Source organism: Aplidium turbinatum, chromosome 11 (genome assembly GCF_918807975.1).
Source record: "Aplidium turbinatum chromosome 11, kaAplTurb1.1, whole genome shotgun sequence".
NCBI lineage: Eukaryota > Metazoa > Chordata > Ascidiacea > Aplousobranchia > Polyclinidae > Aplidium > Aplidium turbinatum.
In genome coordinates, this window is record NC_137482.1 from 2,912,690 (window position 1) to 2,931,865 (window position 19,176).

The 19,176-nt window shown below is 37.3% G+C and overlaps 1 protein-coding gene across 1 annotated transcript in view; it reads left to right on the forward strand.

Moving 5' to 3' along the window:
- Nucleotides 1-342: 342 nt before the first annotated feature.
- Nucleotides 343-19,176, forward strand: part of LOC145779983 (neurobeachin-like) — a 65,129-nt gene continuing 46,295 nt past the window's right edge. Inside the window, exons 1-12 of the mRNA XM_082591675.1 lie at nucleotides 343-480; nucleotides 5,219-5,323; nucleotides 5,718-5,844; nucleotides 6,302-6,402; nucleotides 7,074-7,291; nucleotides 11,292-11,418; nucleotides 14,283-14,402; nucleotides 15,130-15,276; nucleotides 15,501-15,722; nucleotides 16,924-17,054; nucleotides 17,482-17,612; nucleotides 18,772-18,902. Coding sequence (XP_082447801.1) covers nucleotides 5,285-5,323; nucleotides 5,718-5,844; nucleotides 6,302-6,402; nucleotides 7,074-7,291; nucleotides 11,292-11,418; nucleotides 14,283-14,402; nucleotides 15,130-15,276; nucleotides 15,501-15,722; nucleotides 16,924-17,054; nucleotides 17,482-17,612; nucleotides 18,772-18,902 — 1,494 coding nt within the window. The 5' untranslated portion in view covers nucleotides 343-480; nucleotides 5,219-5,284. The remainder of the gene's footprint in view (nucleotides 481-5,218; nucleotides 5,324-5,717; nucleotides 5,845-6,301; nucleotides 6,403-7,073; nucleotides 7,292-11,291; nucleotides 11,419-14,282; nucleotides 14,403-15,129; nucleotides 15,277-15,500; nucleotides 15,723-16,923; nucleotides 17,055-17,481; nucleotides 17,613-18,771; nucleotides 18,903-19,176) is intronic.

Sequence of the window (19,176 nt, forward strand, 5' to 3'; positions counted from 1 at the left end):
AACTTTGATCAATGACTTCGGTTTTGCTGTATCTGTATCTTTTATTTTTTATCAGTTTTTTTCAGGGGACAAAATCGGGGGACAAAATGTTCAAGAGCCGAAATAGGTTGCACCCTTGAGAATCAGGGACCGTTAAAATAGTCTAAAACAACTCTCACTTTTTATTGCATCACATTACTCACAGTGCATTTGTTACCATACTGTATCACTAGTACCAACTAGGCTACCTATCATTACATATCAATGTTTACACCTTTACAGGGTCAGGGGCGTTACACAGATTCCTGTTGTTGTAATTTAAACATTGCAATGGCAGAAGCTGGTGTTAAAGTTTCCCCAAGTCATGCCGACATTCCAAGTGATTTAAGTGATGTCGGGGCAAAAGCAAAAACCCCCCAGACAAAGTTTGCTGTCTTAAAGACGTTCATAGAAGCTGTCGAAGTGTCCGATCGTGATATAGTAGATACGGTCTTCAACTTGGTAAGTTCTTGTTTATCGCCTTATCAGATTTATTGACACTCAACAGTCAACAACATTTTTAAAAATTATTTGATTATGATAAAATACAACTTGATGACAGTCAAGCATTATTTCAAGTTTAAAAGCATGCTTTTTTGCATTAAAAATAGCTGCAGCTTAACACAAACTAACTCTGGCCCATTTAATTTCAAGTGATATTACATTCCAAGCCTTAAAGCAGCCGGCGGCCATGGCTGCCAAGTAGTGCTTGAATGACCGCCGGTGCTACCTCCTCAGTCGGCCAAGTTTGGCCGCTGGTTTCTTCTGGCCAATTATTTAATTTCGCAATAGAATGATCATGGAATTAGACGCAGTGACGCAGAATTAGGTCAGCAGCACGTCATAATCGCCATTCGCCACTGTTGTATTGTTGCGGAACGTTTCCTATTGTATATATGGAATATATCCAGATGCGATCGCCAGCGCTGTAAGTCTTGTTTGTAATTCCCAACGTTTATTTTAACAAAGTGTTACTCCGAACTGCTAATTTGCATTGGCTAGCAATATTGTCGTTTTCATGTCGATTCAATGTTGTCGGACATTGAATCGTTGTTGAAAAGGAGAACTAGGTTAGTTGACATCCGAAGGGAAAACACGTGTCTTCATAATTGAGAAATGTTCCCGTTGTGGGTTAGTGACTTTCTGGGTTTTTTTTTGCTGAGACTTTTCGGTCATTTGTCCGAAATGACTTGAAAAAATTCGGTCATGTTTTATTTATTTCGGTCGTTTTTTTCTGATGAAAATATTTCCTTTCAAGTAGCTGATAGAAACCAAAATTTGCACTTCCTGACTAACTACAACATTAAGTTTCGCTGAGAAACGATGTCGTGTTTCTCAGCGAAACTTTGAAACAGCGTTGTCGTGTCATTTTGACCGAATTGACTATATATTTTTTCGGACATTTTGACCGAATTGATTATAGCCTATATTTTTCGGAAATTTTGACCAAATTGACTATATTTTTTTCAGACATTTTGCTAAAAAATCGGTCAATGACCGATAAATGACCGAAAAAAAAACAGGTGACTTCACACCCTCAATAGTGACATCATAACGGTATAAATGGTCAGGTTTTATGCATAAGTTTTATGCAAATGCAGTTGAAACAATTTACTGAGCTGTGACCAGTTGAAACAATTTAGTGTTAGATGGTCCCGCAATACCGAATTACAATCAGACTGATAAAGCCGTTATTGTGTGGTACAACAATTCTATTGCAGGACATCGCCCAGACTTTAACAATGCTAAGTGATCATTTTAGCATTGTTGCAAGTTTAATTCTATTTACTTGTGCTATCATTATTTGTATTTGGCCTCCAAGCACGCAGATTTGGCGGCCGAGAAGGAGCTCTCGGTAGGCCACGATGGCTGCCAGAAAAAAAACGAGTTTTTAGGCCTGCATTCATTTTTAAGGAGAAGTTGGTAAAGTTTTGTTTTCAATGCCCTATGTTATGAAGTACAGTAGCTTACCATTAAAATGACAGATTTAAGTAGAGTAGAAAAAATAAAAAGTTTGCAAATTTAGATGACCTGATAGTGATTCAAGAAAGTAAAAACTTTTAATTTAGAATGCTCGTTTCTCTTTTTTATAAACGTGTCAATCAAATCTGCAAATATTAAAATGCCCAAACAACTTGTTTCTTGGAACTAGACAGAAGTGCTAGATTGAGAGGGTTAACAATTATGTACATTTTACCTGATGACAAATTAAAAGCACTGAAACTGAAATAGCTTTGCAGACAAAGATGGCATATTTGTTTATGGTAGCTTTATTCTATGCATGTCTGTTTTGGTTGCAGTATGTCTGGATATTTGGTAAACACTTGTATTATTTATCGCCGCCTCATTGGCAGAAGGCTGTTGTATATATTTATAGGCTAATCTTAATAGTTCTTATTTTTTCATGCTGGCTGTATCACTGAGTTCACTTGCATACAAATGTCATTATTTGCATAGGCTAATCAACTTGCCAGACTTTTTATGCATTCGAATTATGTGGTTATCCACTATTCACATTCTTCAAACTAGTATTTACATGATTTTCTTCCATTACTGTATTTGTGCTTCAATTTGCTTTCTCAGATATATATAAACAATGTTTAATTAGTCATTTACGATAAATCTGAACTAAATGTGTATTCTGTTTAATCAAATAGAATATTCGAACTAAATTAAATTCATTAAAGCATTTTTTAATATGTGTGAATGATTGACAATGCCTTAAGATTCATAAAGCTTATAAAAATGCAATAAAATGATTGATGCAGTTATACGTTTAGGGTCATTCCATGTCAACTGTCCCAAAAAAATGGAAATTTTAACCCAACATCTCAGATTTTGCACAAATTTAATATGCAGGAAGAACTTTTCGTGCTGATTCCAGAGAACTAATTTTTTTGGAAAATGGTTGAGGTTTGACGAAGTTAAAGCCAATATAAAATGGCTACTTTTGTGGTCAATGAAGCGGAACAACTAATATGAAAGTTATTAACTAACTTCAAAACCAAATTACTTTCTTAGTAATTATTTTATTATAATGAAATCTTGAAAAAAGGTTACCTCTTTTATCGTTTCTTTACTTATGAAGAAAAATTGCAAAAAATTCATGTGCTTACCCCAATTTGGGGGTAAAGAAAGTGGTCCTCAAAATCACTCATGCGTGACCCAATTTTTGAACGCTATTTACTCAAAGAGCACAGGTGGTATTGGCATGTGTAATACATCATTGGAAAGCAATGGCTGAGAAGATCTCAGTCGCAAAATATCCTCAATGCTTATTTGGTGTCTTCTGAATGTAGGATGCATGAAATTTGAATGTCGTTTTCCATAATTTAGTATAGACTCTATAGAGCCAAGGCTGTGCTTTTCGAATTGTAACAGCAATGCAAAATCTTATCCTTGTACTGAGGTAAAATGAGTTGCTGTAGATGCTCCTTGGAACTGTTTGACTATGTATATACAAGAACTTTCTCAGATATGGAGCAGTGCATAAGTTAATATCAGATGCTGCTGAATGTAGCTTCAAACATCACTTTTGGTATCTCTCTGCTGAGATGGTACCACTCGCACTGTTCAGCTCTGAATTTCAGGAAGAGGAAAAACATCAGATGGCTGATGAACTTATACGCGTAAAACCTAAAGATCCTGTTTTTACACCAGCAGATCAGGTTGGCACTGGCTACGGAAAACCACGTTTTCCATCAGAAATCAATCTGGAATCAAAACTGACAAATTTTGTCACAAAGGACTCTCGTTTTTTTTTTCTGTTTTAGGGGTAAATGATGATTTTCTTCTTTTACCAGTAGAGAAATGGTCTGAATCAGAGTCTTACCAGAAAGTGTTGGTTCCATCAATGTCACAAAACATGTGGCTGAACGTGGAGTTAAGCTGAGCACCGATTACCTACATAGTGCCAAAAACAAGGAACACTATCAAAACACTTTACAAATAGTGGAAGCCAACAGAAAAGACGCACCTAATTTGAGAAAGAGAAAAAACTAATATCCTATTGCACAGATTAGGCTAGTCGATAACATTGCTTTCTGCTACAAAATATGTTAGTAAAAGTTTGCAGTTACTGTTATAGGCTACAGATTCAATACCAGGCTTTTTTGTAGCAAACTCATTATTGTTAGCTTTCTATATTATGTATTTGATCTATTTCCAGTACGAAATTAGTATTTTAGACCACTTCCGCTCACTGGAGTTGTATTTTTAGCTATTGCAGCGTTTAAACAATGTCAATTCACAGAGATCTCGTACAGACAAGCATATTCTTTTAATTCCCTGTAGAATAGTTGCACAGGCATACTTTTATGAGTTTGATGCATATTATGTTGTTGAAACATACAAATTCTTCTAAGAAATGTGAAAATAATTCAATATTAACCAAATGGCAACCCTGGAAATTTGAATGGGATGGTGGCCCACTTAAAAGTGCCCCAATTTTACTGATTTTTGGTCCAGCAAAGTTTCTTGGTTAGTGGCACATTCTCACATATTTACAAGTCAATAGTACAAAAAGTAAACAACAAGAGGGTTGTGTGCACCCTATTGTTGGCGCAAGTTATCTGAAAATATAATCTCATTATTATTTTGTCTCCAAAACGAATAAGGCACAATAAGCAATCAAGATTTTTGGAAGCAATAAACTGCTATTTAATAGCTTTCATTTGAGCCCACTCTTGCAGTTCTAGCTGGTGTGCTCATCTAGATATAGCAGTTTAAAATTGTTGTTACGCATGAGTGCACATTATGGATACACCTCCATCTTTACCCCTTAACTATGCAGGCCTCATGCAAAAAGTGCTTAAACATTTATAAGCTTATCAAGTAGGACCTAGACACAGCCCTTGCTGAATTTAAAGGTAATAACATAATCAGATTATGAGAAATTGAATTGTTAGTGTTCGTACTAGTAAATGGGGGCAAGCGTTCTGGTTGAGTGATCACAATAAATGCAAAATTTCAAACTCGCATAACTTCACCAAACAATAATGGATTTCAAAAAATTTTTTTTTGTCGAGTTCAGTGTTTTGAGCTTAATCTGCTGATGAAATGTCAAAACAATCTGAGATGGTGGGTTAACTGGCTGGGACAGCTGACAAATAATGACCCGTTATGCAAATAAGCAAATTCACGTAAAGTCATTTGGAAAAATTTATAATTCCAGTAATCCAGTATATTTCATCATTTCTAGCTTGTTGGTGGAGAGTTTGACTTGGAAGTAAACTTCATCATCCAGGATGAAAGCTGCATTCTTCACATGCTTGATATTATGACTGTTTGTTCCGTGCAGTGTCAGGTATATAATCTATACATATACACTGTGTGTATATTGTATTCATTATACAATGTGAATTAATGATTAACCACATGCTGAAGTTTATAATTTTTTACACATTTTTAATTTCATGCTGATGCGTGTCACAAACACGTTCATGTATATATTTTTGCAGTTTAGTTAGAAACAATACAATTTTTTTATCATTTCAATTCAATTTTTTTACATTTTTAATAATCTAGTAAATATTTCAACGTGAGAATAAAGATCCGTATTCCACATAAAAGCTCCCTCTTTTCCGACCTTAAAACGTACCGGTACTGAAAGTTGCGATGCAACTTATCTTTTTGGTTACTATTATTCAAGACATTGCTCATAGTTTTATGTTTAGCGATATAAAAATAGTAATTTTTAGGCGGAAATTTGGAGCAAATTTAAAGGGATTTGTCGTAAAAGCTATCGAAATTTGCAAGCATGCGTGGATGTTGGCTTAGCACAAACGCTTCTAACCATTCTACCAGATGCTTGTGAAATTATGTCTGGTAAGCTATATATACAACGTTGAATTATTCTACTGTAATTTAAATATTTACATCTTTAGGATTGCATATTCTTCCAGCCCAATTTTCATTCGTCTGATAACTTATTTCACTTTATTGGTGAAATGCTTAAGAAGTGGATATTTACGCACATGGTGTGATTTACCTTCATATAGCTAATCTTTGAATGAGTAGAATATATCGTTTTGCCGCAAACAACTTGTCGTTTTCAGGAATAAATGTTGACAGTGAAGCTTCGTGTAATTTATGTGTATGTGATCGATATTGTGCATACTTTCATGTAGCATTTGACTGATTGACCGTGCATCCAACAGTAGACACTAGAAAATCCTTTTGACTAACACCTCCTAGGTAGCACCATGTTGAAAGTTTCATATTTATATTGGCAACTGTGTTCATGAGTGTCAACAATAGACCAACATATTCCTCTGCTGCTTAGAGCTGATAGTGGACATGCTGAGCATCCTGACAAGCTACAATATCACCGTTAAAGAATTAAAGCAACTTTTGAGCATGCTAAAGGGAGAACATGGAAAATGGGTAATTTTTTTTGTTTTGAATGTTGCTATGTAGCAATTTATAGCATATGGCTGTCATTAGCATCTGGGAAAACGTATTGTTAAAAACGTCACTCTCTACTGGTCAATCTTCTACTGGCTAAGAAGGATATTTGAAACAAATTTGAAAGATAAAAATTGAATCAGCTATTGGTTGCCCTTGCTCGTGCGATATAATGTATAAATTGTATATTATACTGTTAAAGTGACAGCATCCTTTCAATGATTATGACATGCCTCTGAGCATTGAACCAACCGATGCTAGATGAAAAAGTGTAAAGATACATAGTGTCAAGCTTCTGGAGATGAGAAGATAAGGTCCTCACTTCTCAATAGCTTTTGGCACTAACGAGAATGGATTGGACACAGTAACTTTCTCTCGGCCTCTTTTTCTTCAGCAACAATACCCATGTAATTTATTGCGCCCTTGGTATAGGTGAGCGGTATTTTTTCAGCAACCACTAGGGAGTAAGATAAAATCGCTGCTAAATTATTACATATTATATATGCTGAAAACACTTGTCCTTCAAAAAGCAATGCACCGGAAGCCTACATGGCCAAACGGCAACACTTCCTTAAAAACGCGTGGATTCGATTAACTAATGACTGGTAACTAATAAACATCTAACATCAAAATGTGATATTCTTTCGCAGCCACCTTATGCTACCAAGCTGCTCGGAGTGTTACAATCCACCACAGAGAGACAAGGTCCAGATTGTTTCTTCAGTTTCCCTGGGAAGCAAGATGCGGCCATTGCTCTCCCTCCCCTGAAGACGTGGCCCTATGCTAGCGGATTTACGTTTACGACATGGTTTCGAATGGATCCACTGAATAGCCTGCGCTCTGACATGGACAAGCCGTATCTGTACTGGTGAGTTCACTTGTTACTTGAATCAAAACATACAGACATAGTTTTCCAAACTATATGTGCTGTTGATATTTTTAACTTTATAACATTAACAGCACATATAGTTTGGAAAACTATGTCTCTTTAAAATTTAAAGGCATACTAAATGAATTTTTCAAACGGGAATTAAACATTAAGATGCGTAAACTGAACATTCAAGAATACATTTAAAAAAAAATTACCGAAAAAAAATTGTTTTCAATGGCACTAGCAAGGCCCAAAGTCAAATACCAATAACAAATACCAATCAGATCTGATGTTTTGAGCAAACTGTCTGATGTTTTGATGTTGAAATCTGATGTTTTGATGTACATACATACATAGCCTACAGTTAAATCGCCCGCAGTAACAACTATTGCCGTTGCTATTGCTCGATCAGATGATTGCTAGTTTATAGTGACGTAGCCTATACAGTCGCACGCTTCGCTGCTCACACCCATTCCCGTTTTGAAAGCACGCGCGGAATGCTGACCAGACCGCAATGGGGCAAAATTTTATTGAAAATCGTTTTATAGCAGCATGTTTAACACAAAGAACGTGTACAATCGCCAAGTCAGGTTTTTCCTTTAGTAGCCTATCCCTTTAACACGCCAGTTCAGCGTGTAAGTGTGATACCTTGTGAAGTCATATAGTTTCGGGAGAGAGTTTGCTTTCTTATATCAAAGACAGGCAAAACACAACAATACAACAGGATTGAGCATTATAACAATATATTTTACATGTTTACAAATAGTTTTAACAGTCGAACGTTTTCGGTTTAACTAAAACCTTTATCAAGAATCTGAAAATATTTATAAAAATGCAATAAATTTCAACTTGTTGAAGGTAACTAGCTAACTGACTATAAGCATCAAGAAATACGCAGCGATTAAAAGCAATAGTGTGAAAAACCGGAATGGCCCGTTTCGGTGAGTCCGATTCGGTTAGTTCCCTAATCGGTGAGAGCCCTATTCGGTGATTTTTTTTAAATTATGGGGTACCGTAACCTAATTATCATTGCCGTTTTAGGGTTACAGGTTAGGGATTAGAGTTAGAGTCTTATTTCAACGTTTAGCGACGTTAAAACGATGTAAAAGCGGCTATGATAATTAGGCTACGGTACCCGATAATTTTCAAAAAAAAATTCAAAAAATCACCGAATAAGGAACTCTCCGAAAAAGGCTCTCACCGAATCGGACTCACCGAATAGTAGCAGACCCGTGAAAAACAGATAGACAAACGGAAAAAAAAATTACATTAGAAGGTAACTACGTAACTACAAAAGAATTTGCACCACAGGATGCGTGATACATCTAGTAAATGTTGAAGAGAATGGACGCGCCCCCTCAAATAATTGTTTGTTTAAATTTAGGTTGTAGCGTTTGATCAAAAGGGCATCCTTAATTTTTGTTTCTAATTTCCCAGACGCCTTCGTCTCTCTGCTCAAATGTCGTATACAGTTTTGCATGTCCGTGTGATTCGGCATTGACGTACGGTACATCGATATGTCCACCAGACATTTGGCCACGAGAGTACGGGAGCATCTGAACTTTAGAGACTTAGCCTAAAGGAAAGTGCCATCGAAGACCATATCATGAATTGTTCTTTTTGCACAGATCGAAAATTTTCTACTGACTCATTTAAAACTTTACGCAAAGGCAAATCCCAATTTGACACAAAAAATCGAGAAGCGCTGTTAATCAAACGCTACAACCCAAATTTAAACAAACAATTATTTGCGGGAGGCGCGTCCATTTTTAACATTTACTAGATGTATCACACACCTTGTGATGCAAATTCTTTTGTAATTACGTAGTTGCCTTCTAATGTATTTTTTTTCCGTCTGTCTATCTGTTTTCCACACTTGCTTTTAATCGCTGCGTATTTCTTGATGCTTATAGTCAGTTAGCTAATTACCTTAAAGAAGTTGAAATTCGTTGCATTTTTATAAATATTTTCAGATTCCTGATGAGGGCTTAAGTTAAGCCGAAAACGTTCGGCTGTTAAAATTATTAAGTTATAGACCAGCAGTTGCAGATTTTTCGTTTCTAAATCAAAAGTGTAGTGTTCACTGCACTGGCCACTGCCAACTGCTATGATCACAGTTTATTGTTGAGTGAAACGCCCATTCAGCTGCAGCTCTTCAAGTTCCATTTGTCTTTTCTGCCTCATTGGCTGGGTGGTTCCGTATGGATGCACACGTTAAATGCCGACGTTGTGTGTTTATGTCTGTGAGCACCAAAGACAACAGATAGTGAAGAGAAGGGGATCTTGGTGTGTTCTTGCGTGTGCCACATTTTATTTCCCGGTCATTATTGAACGATTATTTCCTCTCTCCGCATCATTATTTTGCGTAAAAGTGTCATATGTGAAAATTGCGGTAATGTCTATCACCAGCAGGTCATTATCGCGTTCAGCACTCACTCGTGCAGAATTCAGGTATGGTCTCAGGCTATCTTTTTCTTCCAAATCAAATGCAGTGACGGTTACAAATGCCGCAGTCACACTGGTGGTGTTGGTGAACAACTGAACATGGTGAATGATTGTACAGTCGAAACAAAACCTTAATTCTTAACTTGATATGCCAATGTGTGTTCTCTTAAAAAAAAATTTTGCAACAAACACGAGAAATGATTTTCTGATATTGGATTTTCTTCAGTGTTTATGGTGCAAATTCTCATTGTAGATTCTTTAAATTTGTTTTCTTGAAATTCGAAATAAAATAGAATCTGATTCCAACGTAACTGCACTAAGTGTAATCGTAAAGATAACGTCATCCGTGTTTCATTGAAACAAACTCAAACGTAGTGGCATGATGCACTTGTGTATGGCAACGAAGCTGTATTGGAATACAAAACTAAGCTGATTCAGTTTAAAGCATAAAGAATTAATCTGGCAGCTATGCACAGCTTTTAGTGTTCCGAAAGAAATGATACGTACAATGTACATGGAAGTAAACTTAATATTTTGCTCTGCAGTTTGACTTTTTCAAAAGTTGATGGCCAATCGCGCATTACTATTATTGAACTGTTTACCATCAGCCTCGGAATCAGACTATTCTTAGTGTTAGTTTGAAGGATCATCTTATCAATCCTTGAATGGCCATGGCTCAGCCATGTCTCAACCAATTCTGTAGGCTATGGCATTCGCTTATGGCACTATCACCTTTGTGTTGTAATGAATAATTTAAACTTCTTATTTTCGTGTGATGATCTTCATAAAAATTGTTTGATTTTAAAGTATTTACATCACAATGTTAGCACTGATTGTGTTCGGACCGTTTAATATTCTTTTTCAGAATATAATTGTTCTGCTTTGTTTACTTTATTGTGTACCATCTCTATTAACAACGCGGTTGTAGTAATTCTTTTGTAAACAATTATGATTACAAAAAGTTTGGTTTTTAGTTGCATAGCGACTGGTTTATGATCCATTTGACATTTGATGCAGAAGTTCTTTCTATTGTAATACGGTATGTGTCGGCGCTACTGTCAAGAAAATTTGTGCCTGTAAACGGATGGCCAATTTACTTTCGACTTGTCTATGAAATTTTATCACTTTTTAGGCTTTTGATTGGGTGTGAAAGTGATGGAATTGTTTTTGTTGCAACCGCTATATTGATCTGAGAATAAACCATACCTTTGGCAGCTCATCAAGTTTTTCATTCTACATGATAACATACTCGTAAGGAAGTCTGTACATTACAACCAGTAACCTCTTGTCTCAGATCAGAACTTTATTATGATCCTGCTAGTTTGTGATGAGCGTTGAATTAATGTAAAAAAAAAACGACTGATTTGCTGTCTGGGTCATTGTTGCCCATGCGGACTCATGACAGCCGGCATACGTAGGCCTACCTGTTTGTCATCATCCAACCATTAGTTTTACGTATTGTTGGCTGGTCTGCTACTGCTGTATTGTTCCTACTCTGTGTACTGTACATGGCTACCTTGAAGCATTCTTCATTAAATTTTAATTTTTCCAGCTTTCGCAACAGCAAGGGAATGGGCTATTCTGGCCATTTCGTTGGGAATTGCTTCATAGTCACAGTTTTGAAATCCAAAGGAAAAGGTTTTCAACATTGTCTTAAGTTCGAATTCAAACCACGAAAGGTAACATCAATATTTGTTTTGGTTTTGCGAAATGTTGTAAAACTTTAAATAAAGACTAAGTCGTAGAATATACGGTGGATAATAAAGTTTAAATTCATTCATTCATTCATTCATTACAACGTGCTAACTGAATATCGATTTCTGCGGATAGCGACGTGGTTGACTCAATACAATGCTTTGCTAAGTCGCATTATACTTAGTTTGTTATGTTTTTTTTTGCGGAAACCTCCTGCACGGTGTATTACTTCCTTTTTGTGAAACTTTGATGCTTTTTCTGTGCTTGTTTGAGGAAGAATGTTTGCGGCGTTATCAGTGTGGTGATGCTCCCAATCAAGACGTCTCTGGTTCAATACCAGTCCTCACCGGGATACGCTGAAACGTGCTCTCCCCCGAATAAACCCAAAGCGTATCTATGGTTGGTAAAAAAATGTTTGCATCATTCGCAAGACTCCAAAGCTTCATATGAGACACCGGCCCCCACTAAAATGCTTTTGCCAAGAAAGGCCTGAGTGCGGTCCAACTTGCGCACTGGCGTCGGACTATTCCGCTTCAACAAAGGTACACGGAAAGAAGATGGCACCATGCACGTCGCACGATCTGTGAGTGTGGCAAAAACGGACATACCGCAAACCACACTATCTGCAGCTGCGCCATCTATCATGCGTCAAGTGCGTGGTCTACGCTAACTGGATAACGAGTCAATTCAGTGGCTGCCACACCCGGCTCGTCGCCCAAGTGGGTATCGCCCACTTTGTCTCGCCCAGTTGTCGTGTACCGGCCACACCTCTTCAACAATCTATCCCGAGTCACCGCCGAGTCACATTTCACCGCCACTGTTTTATTGTGGTGAAAAGCAGAGCACCTCGAACCTTGACCCTTACAGGGGCGAAGAAGAAAGGTTTAAACGAAGAAGATCACATTGTAGAGTTCATCAACTCCAAATGTTTTGAAATATATTATACACCATAAAAAAACATGTTTTCGTTATTTGTTGTTTATTGGTTTCGGACTTCCTGTTGGCAGCAGTGCACTTCTCCAAAACGTGCTCGTGAAAACTTCACGTTTGAACTATTTCCGTCTGTTTTGGTTAGTCTCTTCTCTCACTGTTGGTCTCTTTAACTGCTTCCGAACCGTATCATCAAATGCAATTATAAAGATTTTTCCACCGGTTGAAAAAAAAATGGAACTGTGTTAGGCTCACTTCTGGTAAATGCAGTGCCATATGTATCAAAATGTTGTCTGAATTAAGATGAACATTTTTCCCAAATCATTTATGTACACTGTACAGACTACTGCGACATAGTTAGCTTGTTATATTATGAATATAAATGAGTATTGTTGAGAGTAGATCTAATGGTTTAACCACTCCTCGCAATCGAAAGCTGAAGATGGCTGTTGTGTCGTCTACAAGGCGTGGGGATTTAGAAATACACAATAACGCCATGCTACTGCCTATTTCTATACTATCTCGCTATATGCGACCATCTTTCTCGGCGTCTTCCCATTGTACATTTAGTAAAATTCCAAGAAAATATTGGCAAGTTGCTGTATGATTGTGTGGGCGGCACGAGAGATTGTTGAACCAATCGGATCCAGATGTTTGACAGCAGAACCGAAAAATCGTTTTTAGGCTTAGCTTGTTGTTGCATTATTATGTGCATGACGAATAATTTCCTCAAATATAGCACGGAAACACATCACTTGACCATCTGCGTAGCTTAGGCAATTAATAAATTTTAGTATTTCACTAACGTTTCGCGGATTGTTTCAAGACGCACTAATGAAACCTGACAGTGTAATTTTCAAAGCAAAAAATAACATCAAACCATGTTGATTGTTGATATATAAAATTTTGCATATTGTAGTTTTTGCCTTCATTTTGTGTCCAATGCTTTGAATGTAAGTGGCTGAAATGCTACTTTGGTATGTTGGTGGTTTCATGCAGCAGCAAGCATCACTCCAGATGCTGTTTTGCCCTTTGAACGCCTGTCGATTGATGTGAGTTTCAGCATTGTGCACTCTTGTTTAGCGACGTTGAAACGATGCATAGAGGCAACTTTTAAAGCATGGGAGTTCCCAAAGTTTCAGCATTCTTATCTCCTGCTTTGAATCCGCGCGGGCTTGTACAGAGTTAGTACTAAGCCTGTGCTTTACCTGTCTGAATTTTCTTCTGCAAAGGTTAATTTGATGTTTTTTCATCCGAATTCAACGTAAATAACTCGGTGTTTTGATCATTGGATAATTCAATACCCCGGAAAGGGTCTACATCAATTCTAGCATATTCATGTCATAAATCCTGCCATGCTTTCCTGACAGTGAAACCAGTTACATCCATAGCTGCATAAAACCGTTTTTCAATAGGTCATACTGTTTATTTTGCCGCAAAACTTGTGACAGCCTACCTTTTGTGTGGTTGTTAACGTCGAAGATTGAACCATTCAGGCATACATTTCAACTAAAGTTGCTTTTTGCGTCGTTGGATGTAAACAAATGTAAAAATTGCAATCTTGATGGCTGAGATTGTAGTCGTTATTGCCTATATCATGTTAGTGAAATTGATTGCCATCTGTTACTGCATAAACACGTTTCGCATACTTCACCAATACGTGAACCTCAGAACAAAATGTAAATCTTCTGCTTGAGATGATAAAGTGATCGTAGAAGATATTTAAAAGTCAGAATGCTGCCTTGTTCCTGTCCAAAGGCGCCATGAGCATGACTGTGGTGCACAAAGCCTAATTATCCAACAAAATATCCTTTCTGAATATGATTGCTTATTTAGTTTGTATAATGTATATACTCCTGAGGGAAATTATTTCGACATTTCGATTGATCTGAATAACAAACATTATGTTGCATTGCAGTGGTACATGGTCACCGTCGTACATATCTACAACAGGTGGCGCACTAGCGAAGTGAAATGTTACGCAAACGGACAACTTGTCTCTTATAGCGAGATGAATTGGAGTATTGGTGGAAGTGATGTAAGTTTTAACCCAGGCAGAAAATTAATCGTTTTTACATTGATTCAACGTCTGCAGACGTTGATGTTTCCAAATGCTCTTGAGCGGTCATGTTTTTGCTGGGCCTTGGTACATTGTCAATCATGTTTATGTCAGCTTACAATCACACGTTAAGCTTGCAACTTTTAAATTTTCAGCTGAAAGCCGTTTGTTTGTGATCAAGGGTTATGGAATAGAGGCCTACTGTACTGTGGCTATTTGAACTGCATCTTAATGATAGACACTTTCTTTTTTTGTTTTTCATCCCTTTGCCACAACGAATTGGGTGATTTCTTACAAAGAACCTCAAAGAAAATTGTTTTTTTTTTGGTGAGGATTCTCGCATTGCATTTGAAGCCGCCGCGTGTCACGTTGTTATATCCAGGCGCAGCAGCCAATGGGTTATGTGTTCATCGGACATTGTAAGGTTCACATACGGTATCTAATATATATCCTTGGGTCGATACTCCTTGCTATGTTGGCAAGCTCATACGAAAAGGTGTTGCTTCGATACATGTACTTATTGTGATTCACTTGAGAACAGCTCAAGTCAATTGATAGGCTCTTCTCTGAATGCGACCACTCACTTCGACTTTTAAAGTTCTAATATGACGAAAATCAATCGCTTTGCCCTCAAGAGTCTGAAAGCGTCGCATAGTTAGAAGTTGGTTGTATTTTTTATTTTGACTTACCCTCTTTGTGCTGCCAGCAATACGATCGCTGCTTCCTGGGATCAGCTGAGACCGGGGATGATTCTCGTGTGTTCTGTGGTCAGATGACGGCATCGTATGTCTTCAGTGAAGCGCTGAGTGCATCTCAAGTGTATGCGTTGTACCAACTAGGTCCAGCTTATAAGGTATGCACGACTATGACATACGGTACTGTAGGCTACTTACAGTTTAGTTATGAACGAATTGAATTGGAGATGGACTTGTTTTACTACATGTACGTTAAATAAATGTCTAGTTGAACAGTCATTTTTTACATTAGTTCAACGTCTGCAGACGTTAAATCAATGTAAAAATGATTGATTTTGCTGTCTGGGTCCATGTTTCGTAATGTTGCTTCCTAACCTTGCAGAACCAGTTCAAGTTTCCCACGGAGAGCGACCATCTGCTGGCGAACCATCATCGGAAAGTTCTTTATGAAGACAACAAGCTCTCTGACGCCATCGTGCTGTCGTATAATCCCAAGTCCACAGATGGCCAGTTGTGCTTGGAAAGTTCCCCAAGATCACACACTAAGGATAGCGCAGACAATCAACGATGGTTCGTTCACAATCCACATGCTCTTATGCTACATGTAAGTTCTGTCACCATTGTGTGGTTTTGTTGTTTCTTTTATCTTTAACATGGAATTCTTTCAAGTGCAGCATAAACAACCCACTTGGAAGGGCTGCAACTTCCGCGACAAGCTTAAAGTACCTTCGCAGTGAGAAGTTATGTGATATCTTGGAAAATTCTAACGGAAAACTGCGGATACTTCAACACTTTTGAGCTGTTGTTGACAATAATAATAATAATAATCGTGTTTTTATTTGCGCCCATTGCGATATCATACATAACACTGCGATCACAGATGCGATACAACAGACGACAGGAAGCAGCGAAGGGACATATAGTCTTCGAGTCATCTGCTCCCCTTATTTTGGCTTGCTATTAAGTGTCTTTGCCGAGACACAGCCGCGTGCTCTGGAGCGGTGTCGAAGTTGGTTTTTTTTTCGGTCATGTATTGGTCATTGACCGATTTTTTAGCAAAATGTCCGAAAAAAATATAGTCAATTCGGTCAAAATTTCCAAAAAAAAACAACGTTTCTCAGCGAAACTTAATGTTGTAGCTAGTCAGGAAGTGCAAATTTTGGTTTGTATCAGCTACTTGAAAGGAAATATTTTCATCAGAAAAAATGACCGAATTTTTTCAAGTCATTTCGGACAAATAACCGAAAAGTCTCAGCGAAAAAAAAAAACAGTAAAGTCGAACCCACGTCCTTTTGAACGTCGCGCAGACGTTCTCACCACTCGGCTACGCAGCCGACAGTTATTAAAAGAGACCGTTATTAAAATCGAGCCATGAATTGTTGTTTACAGTTTTACAAGAACAGCAAGTTTACAAGAACATGCTGTCACAACTTAACCTTGTGCTTTTAATTTAATCTAGATAGACCTTTGGCGAAGTTGCTTTGTTATGCAACAAGCATTAAAGTGAGCTACAACACTGGATTCAATTTTTTTTCTTTAAATAAATAATGTCAAATTATATGTTGTTGGTTACTTGCATACACAAGTTGAACACGGGCAGATACAAAAGTATGTTTTTGCATAATATTTCGATTTCGGGAAATGTACGGTGTTGATGTGACTAACTTGAAGCTTGTACGAATGTACGTACATCATCAAGTTACAAACTCTACTAATATCTTCAGTTTTCCATCTTCAGTTAAATGTCTTTGCACGTGATTAATGCATCTCTTGTGTCGCAAGCTCACTCTCGTTTTGTCTGGCAGGATGTGAGAGCAGTCGTCACTCATTCCATACACAGTGCCTTACACTCGGTAGGTGGCGCTGAAGTGTTGTTTCCACTCTTCGCTCAGCTCGATTACAAGCAAAGCGACGGCTCGCTAGAGACCACTGTGTGGTAAGCATTTTCGAACATCTTGCAACTTCGATCAATTTAACTTGAATCTGCTGTGTACCACACAATTCAAGCGGCACAACATCGAAAAAGAATTTTATTTAACCTTAAAACAATTGTCATCATTGGAACATGAATGACGTGAATGTGTTTTTTTGAAAGCGAAATGTGTAGCAAATAACTTTGGCAGAATTTATTAACCATACATGATATATTGATATATATAGTAATAACATTATATATTAATATGTTGGGAGAGATAGAGTTATATTTCCAACTCAATTAGCTGTTAATTATTCAATTTGTTGGGTTTGTGAAGCAAGATGCTAAATGTGTTCCACAAAGACACTTTCATATAAAGAAAACTATTCAAAAAACGCTTTATGCGAAGGGGTTCACTCTCAATTTATTTGGTGCAATAATTCTGCAGTGCCACCCTCTTAAATTTCCTCCTCCAACTCTTGCAAGGCTCTGTGAAGACTCAGCAGCAGGTTCTCCAGGGCAAAGGTTTCCTCGTCATCGGGACTTTATTAGAAAGAGCCCACAAAGATCATATTTCAAGTAAGTTAAGTCTTGTTTGTCTCTCGAGTGAATCGAAACTATGATTTGTGTTTATGTACAACGATGTACTTATTGTACTGTATAAAGGCAATGAACAATGCTGTCGTTTCAACCTTAACATTTTGTGTTTAATATAGGTCTAGGCAATTTTTAACTGTTCCTGAGTTCTTTGAGCAACCATCCAAGACATAGAGGTTCTGCCATGTTTGCATTTTAAAATATAATAATTTTACTTAGAAATAAAAGGCTGTCACAATCAATGTGCAAGGCGTCGCGTCGGGCTGCTTTGCGTCTTGACAGAATGTGCTGTTTTCATTATAAAATTCTTGAGCGGTATGTTATTATCGGTCAATGACCAGTAGTAACCTCTAATTGTGAAGTCATTGTTAATAACGTAATTCTAGATCATTCTGTATCTGGAACGTTCTGTTGTTTTCACAATTGCCAATATCGTTTGTCATGATGTCACAAGGTTGTCTACGAATGGACCTCTGATTACGAAATCTGTATTATGTAACAGTCCTCTACTCCTACGTGACATTCTTTAGACTTCTTTAAGCTTCTGCTTGTTGACATTTATTGTAACTTGACAGAACAATGTGACATTACGTAACCTTCTCGATGTTACTAGATCGAAACAACTTTCTATAAATAGTGGTGTGGTTTGCGTAATGATTATTATGATGATTATTGAGAGTTGATTATGAGAGTTGTGTTATGGGTTGTGGATTGGTAGTTGGTGCAGAAATTATTGTTGATTGAGAGTTGAAGTAATCGAATACAAGTAGATGAGAATTGGTGCTGATATAAATTGTGTTCGAAATTAGAGTTATTTGAGAAGCCGTTCGTTAAAGTCCTTCAAGAAGTTAGATTATCATCTCACTAGTAGAACCATTCGACATTTAATTGACTGCTTTTCGGTTTGACCCATTAAACTACGTCATTGAACCTTTCCAAGTCTTTTTCCTGGTATGAGATAGAAAGAAATCGTGACAAAGGCACAGTTTTGCGTAGATCATGCCCACAAATTTTTAATGCTTTAAAGCGTATTCGATCAAACACTTAACATTATAATAAAGACGGAAAGTATGGAATTTGCAGTAGCCTGTAAGCTACATAGTTGCTCTTATGCTAACATCTCGCATTGGCGCTGTCGCAGTGGATGTGCTCAACGCACTGATAGCGATGGCAAAGTTCCTGGACCAACTTCCCAACTCTGTACCTCTCATGAGGCAGTTCTGTGACCATATCCTCTTCAATCCTGCATTGTGGATCCATACCAAGACGAAGGTGAGTCACTAATGGCGTTCAAAAAAAAAAAACATGATATAGTGCCAATAGACACAGTATGGATTTATGCAAATGTTATTTTCTTGACAGGGTTACAATAAAAAAATATCTTTTTTGAGTTGTTTAATCAAGGAATTACAGCATAACATAACTACGAGAATAATTATAGGATATAATCGTAAAATTAATATAACATTAATAGTTTGTCAATGCATTTGGTAGTGAACAGCCGAATCTATCCGAGTGACAGATGTTGTGGAAGTGTATTGTAAAA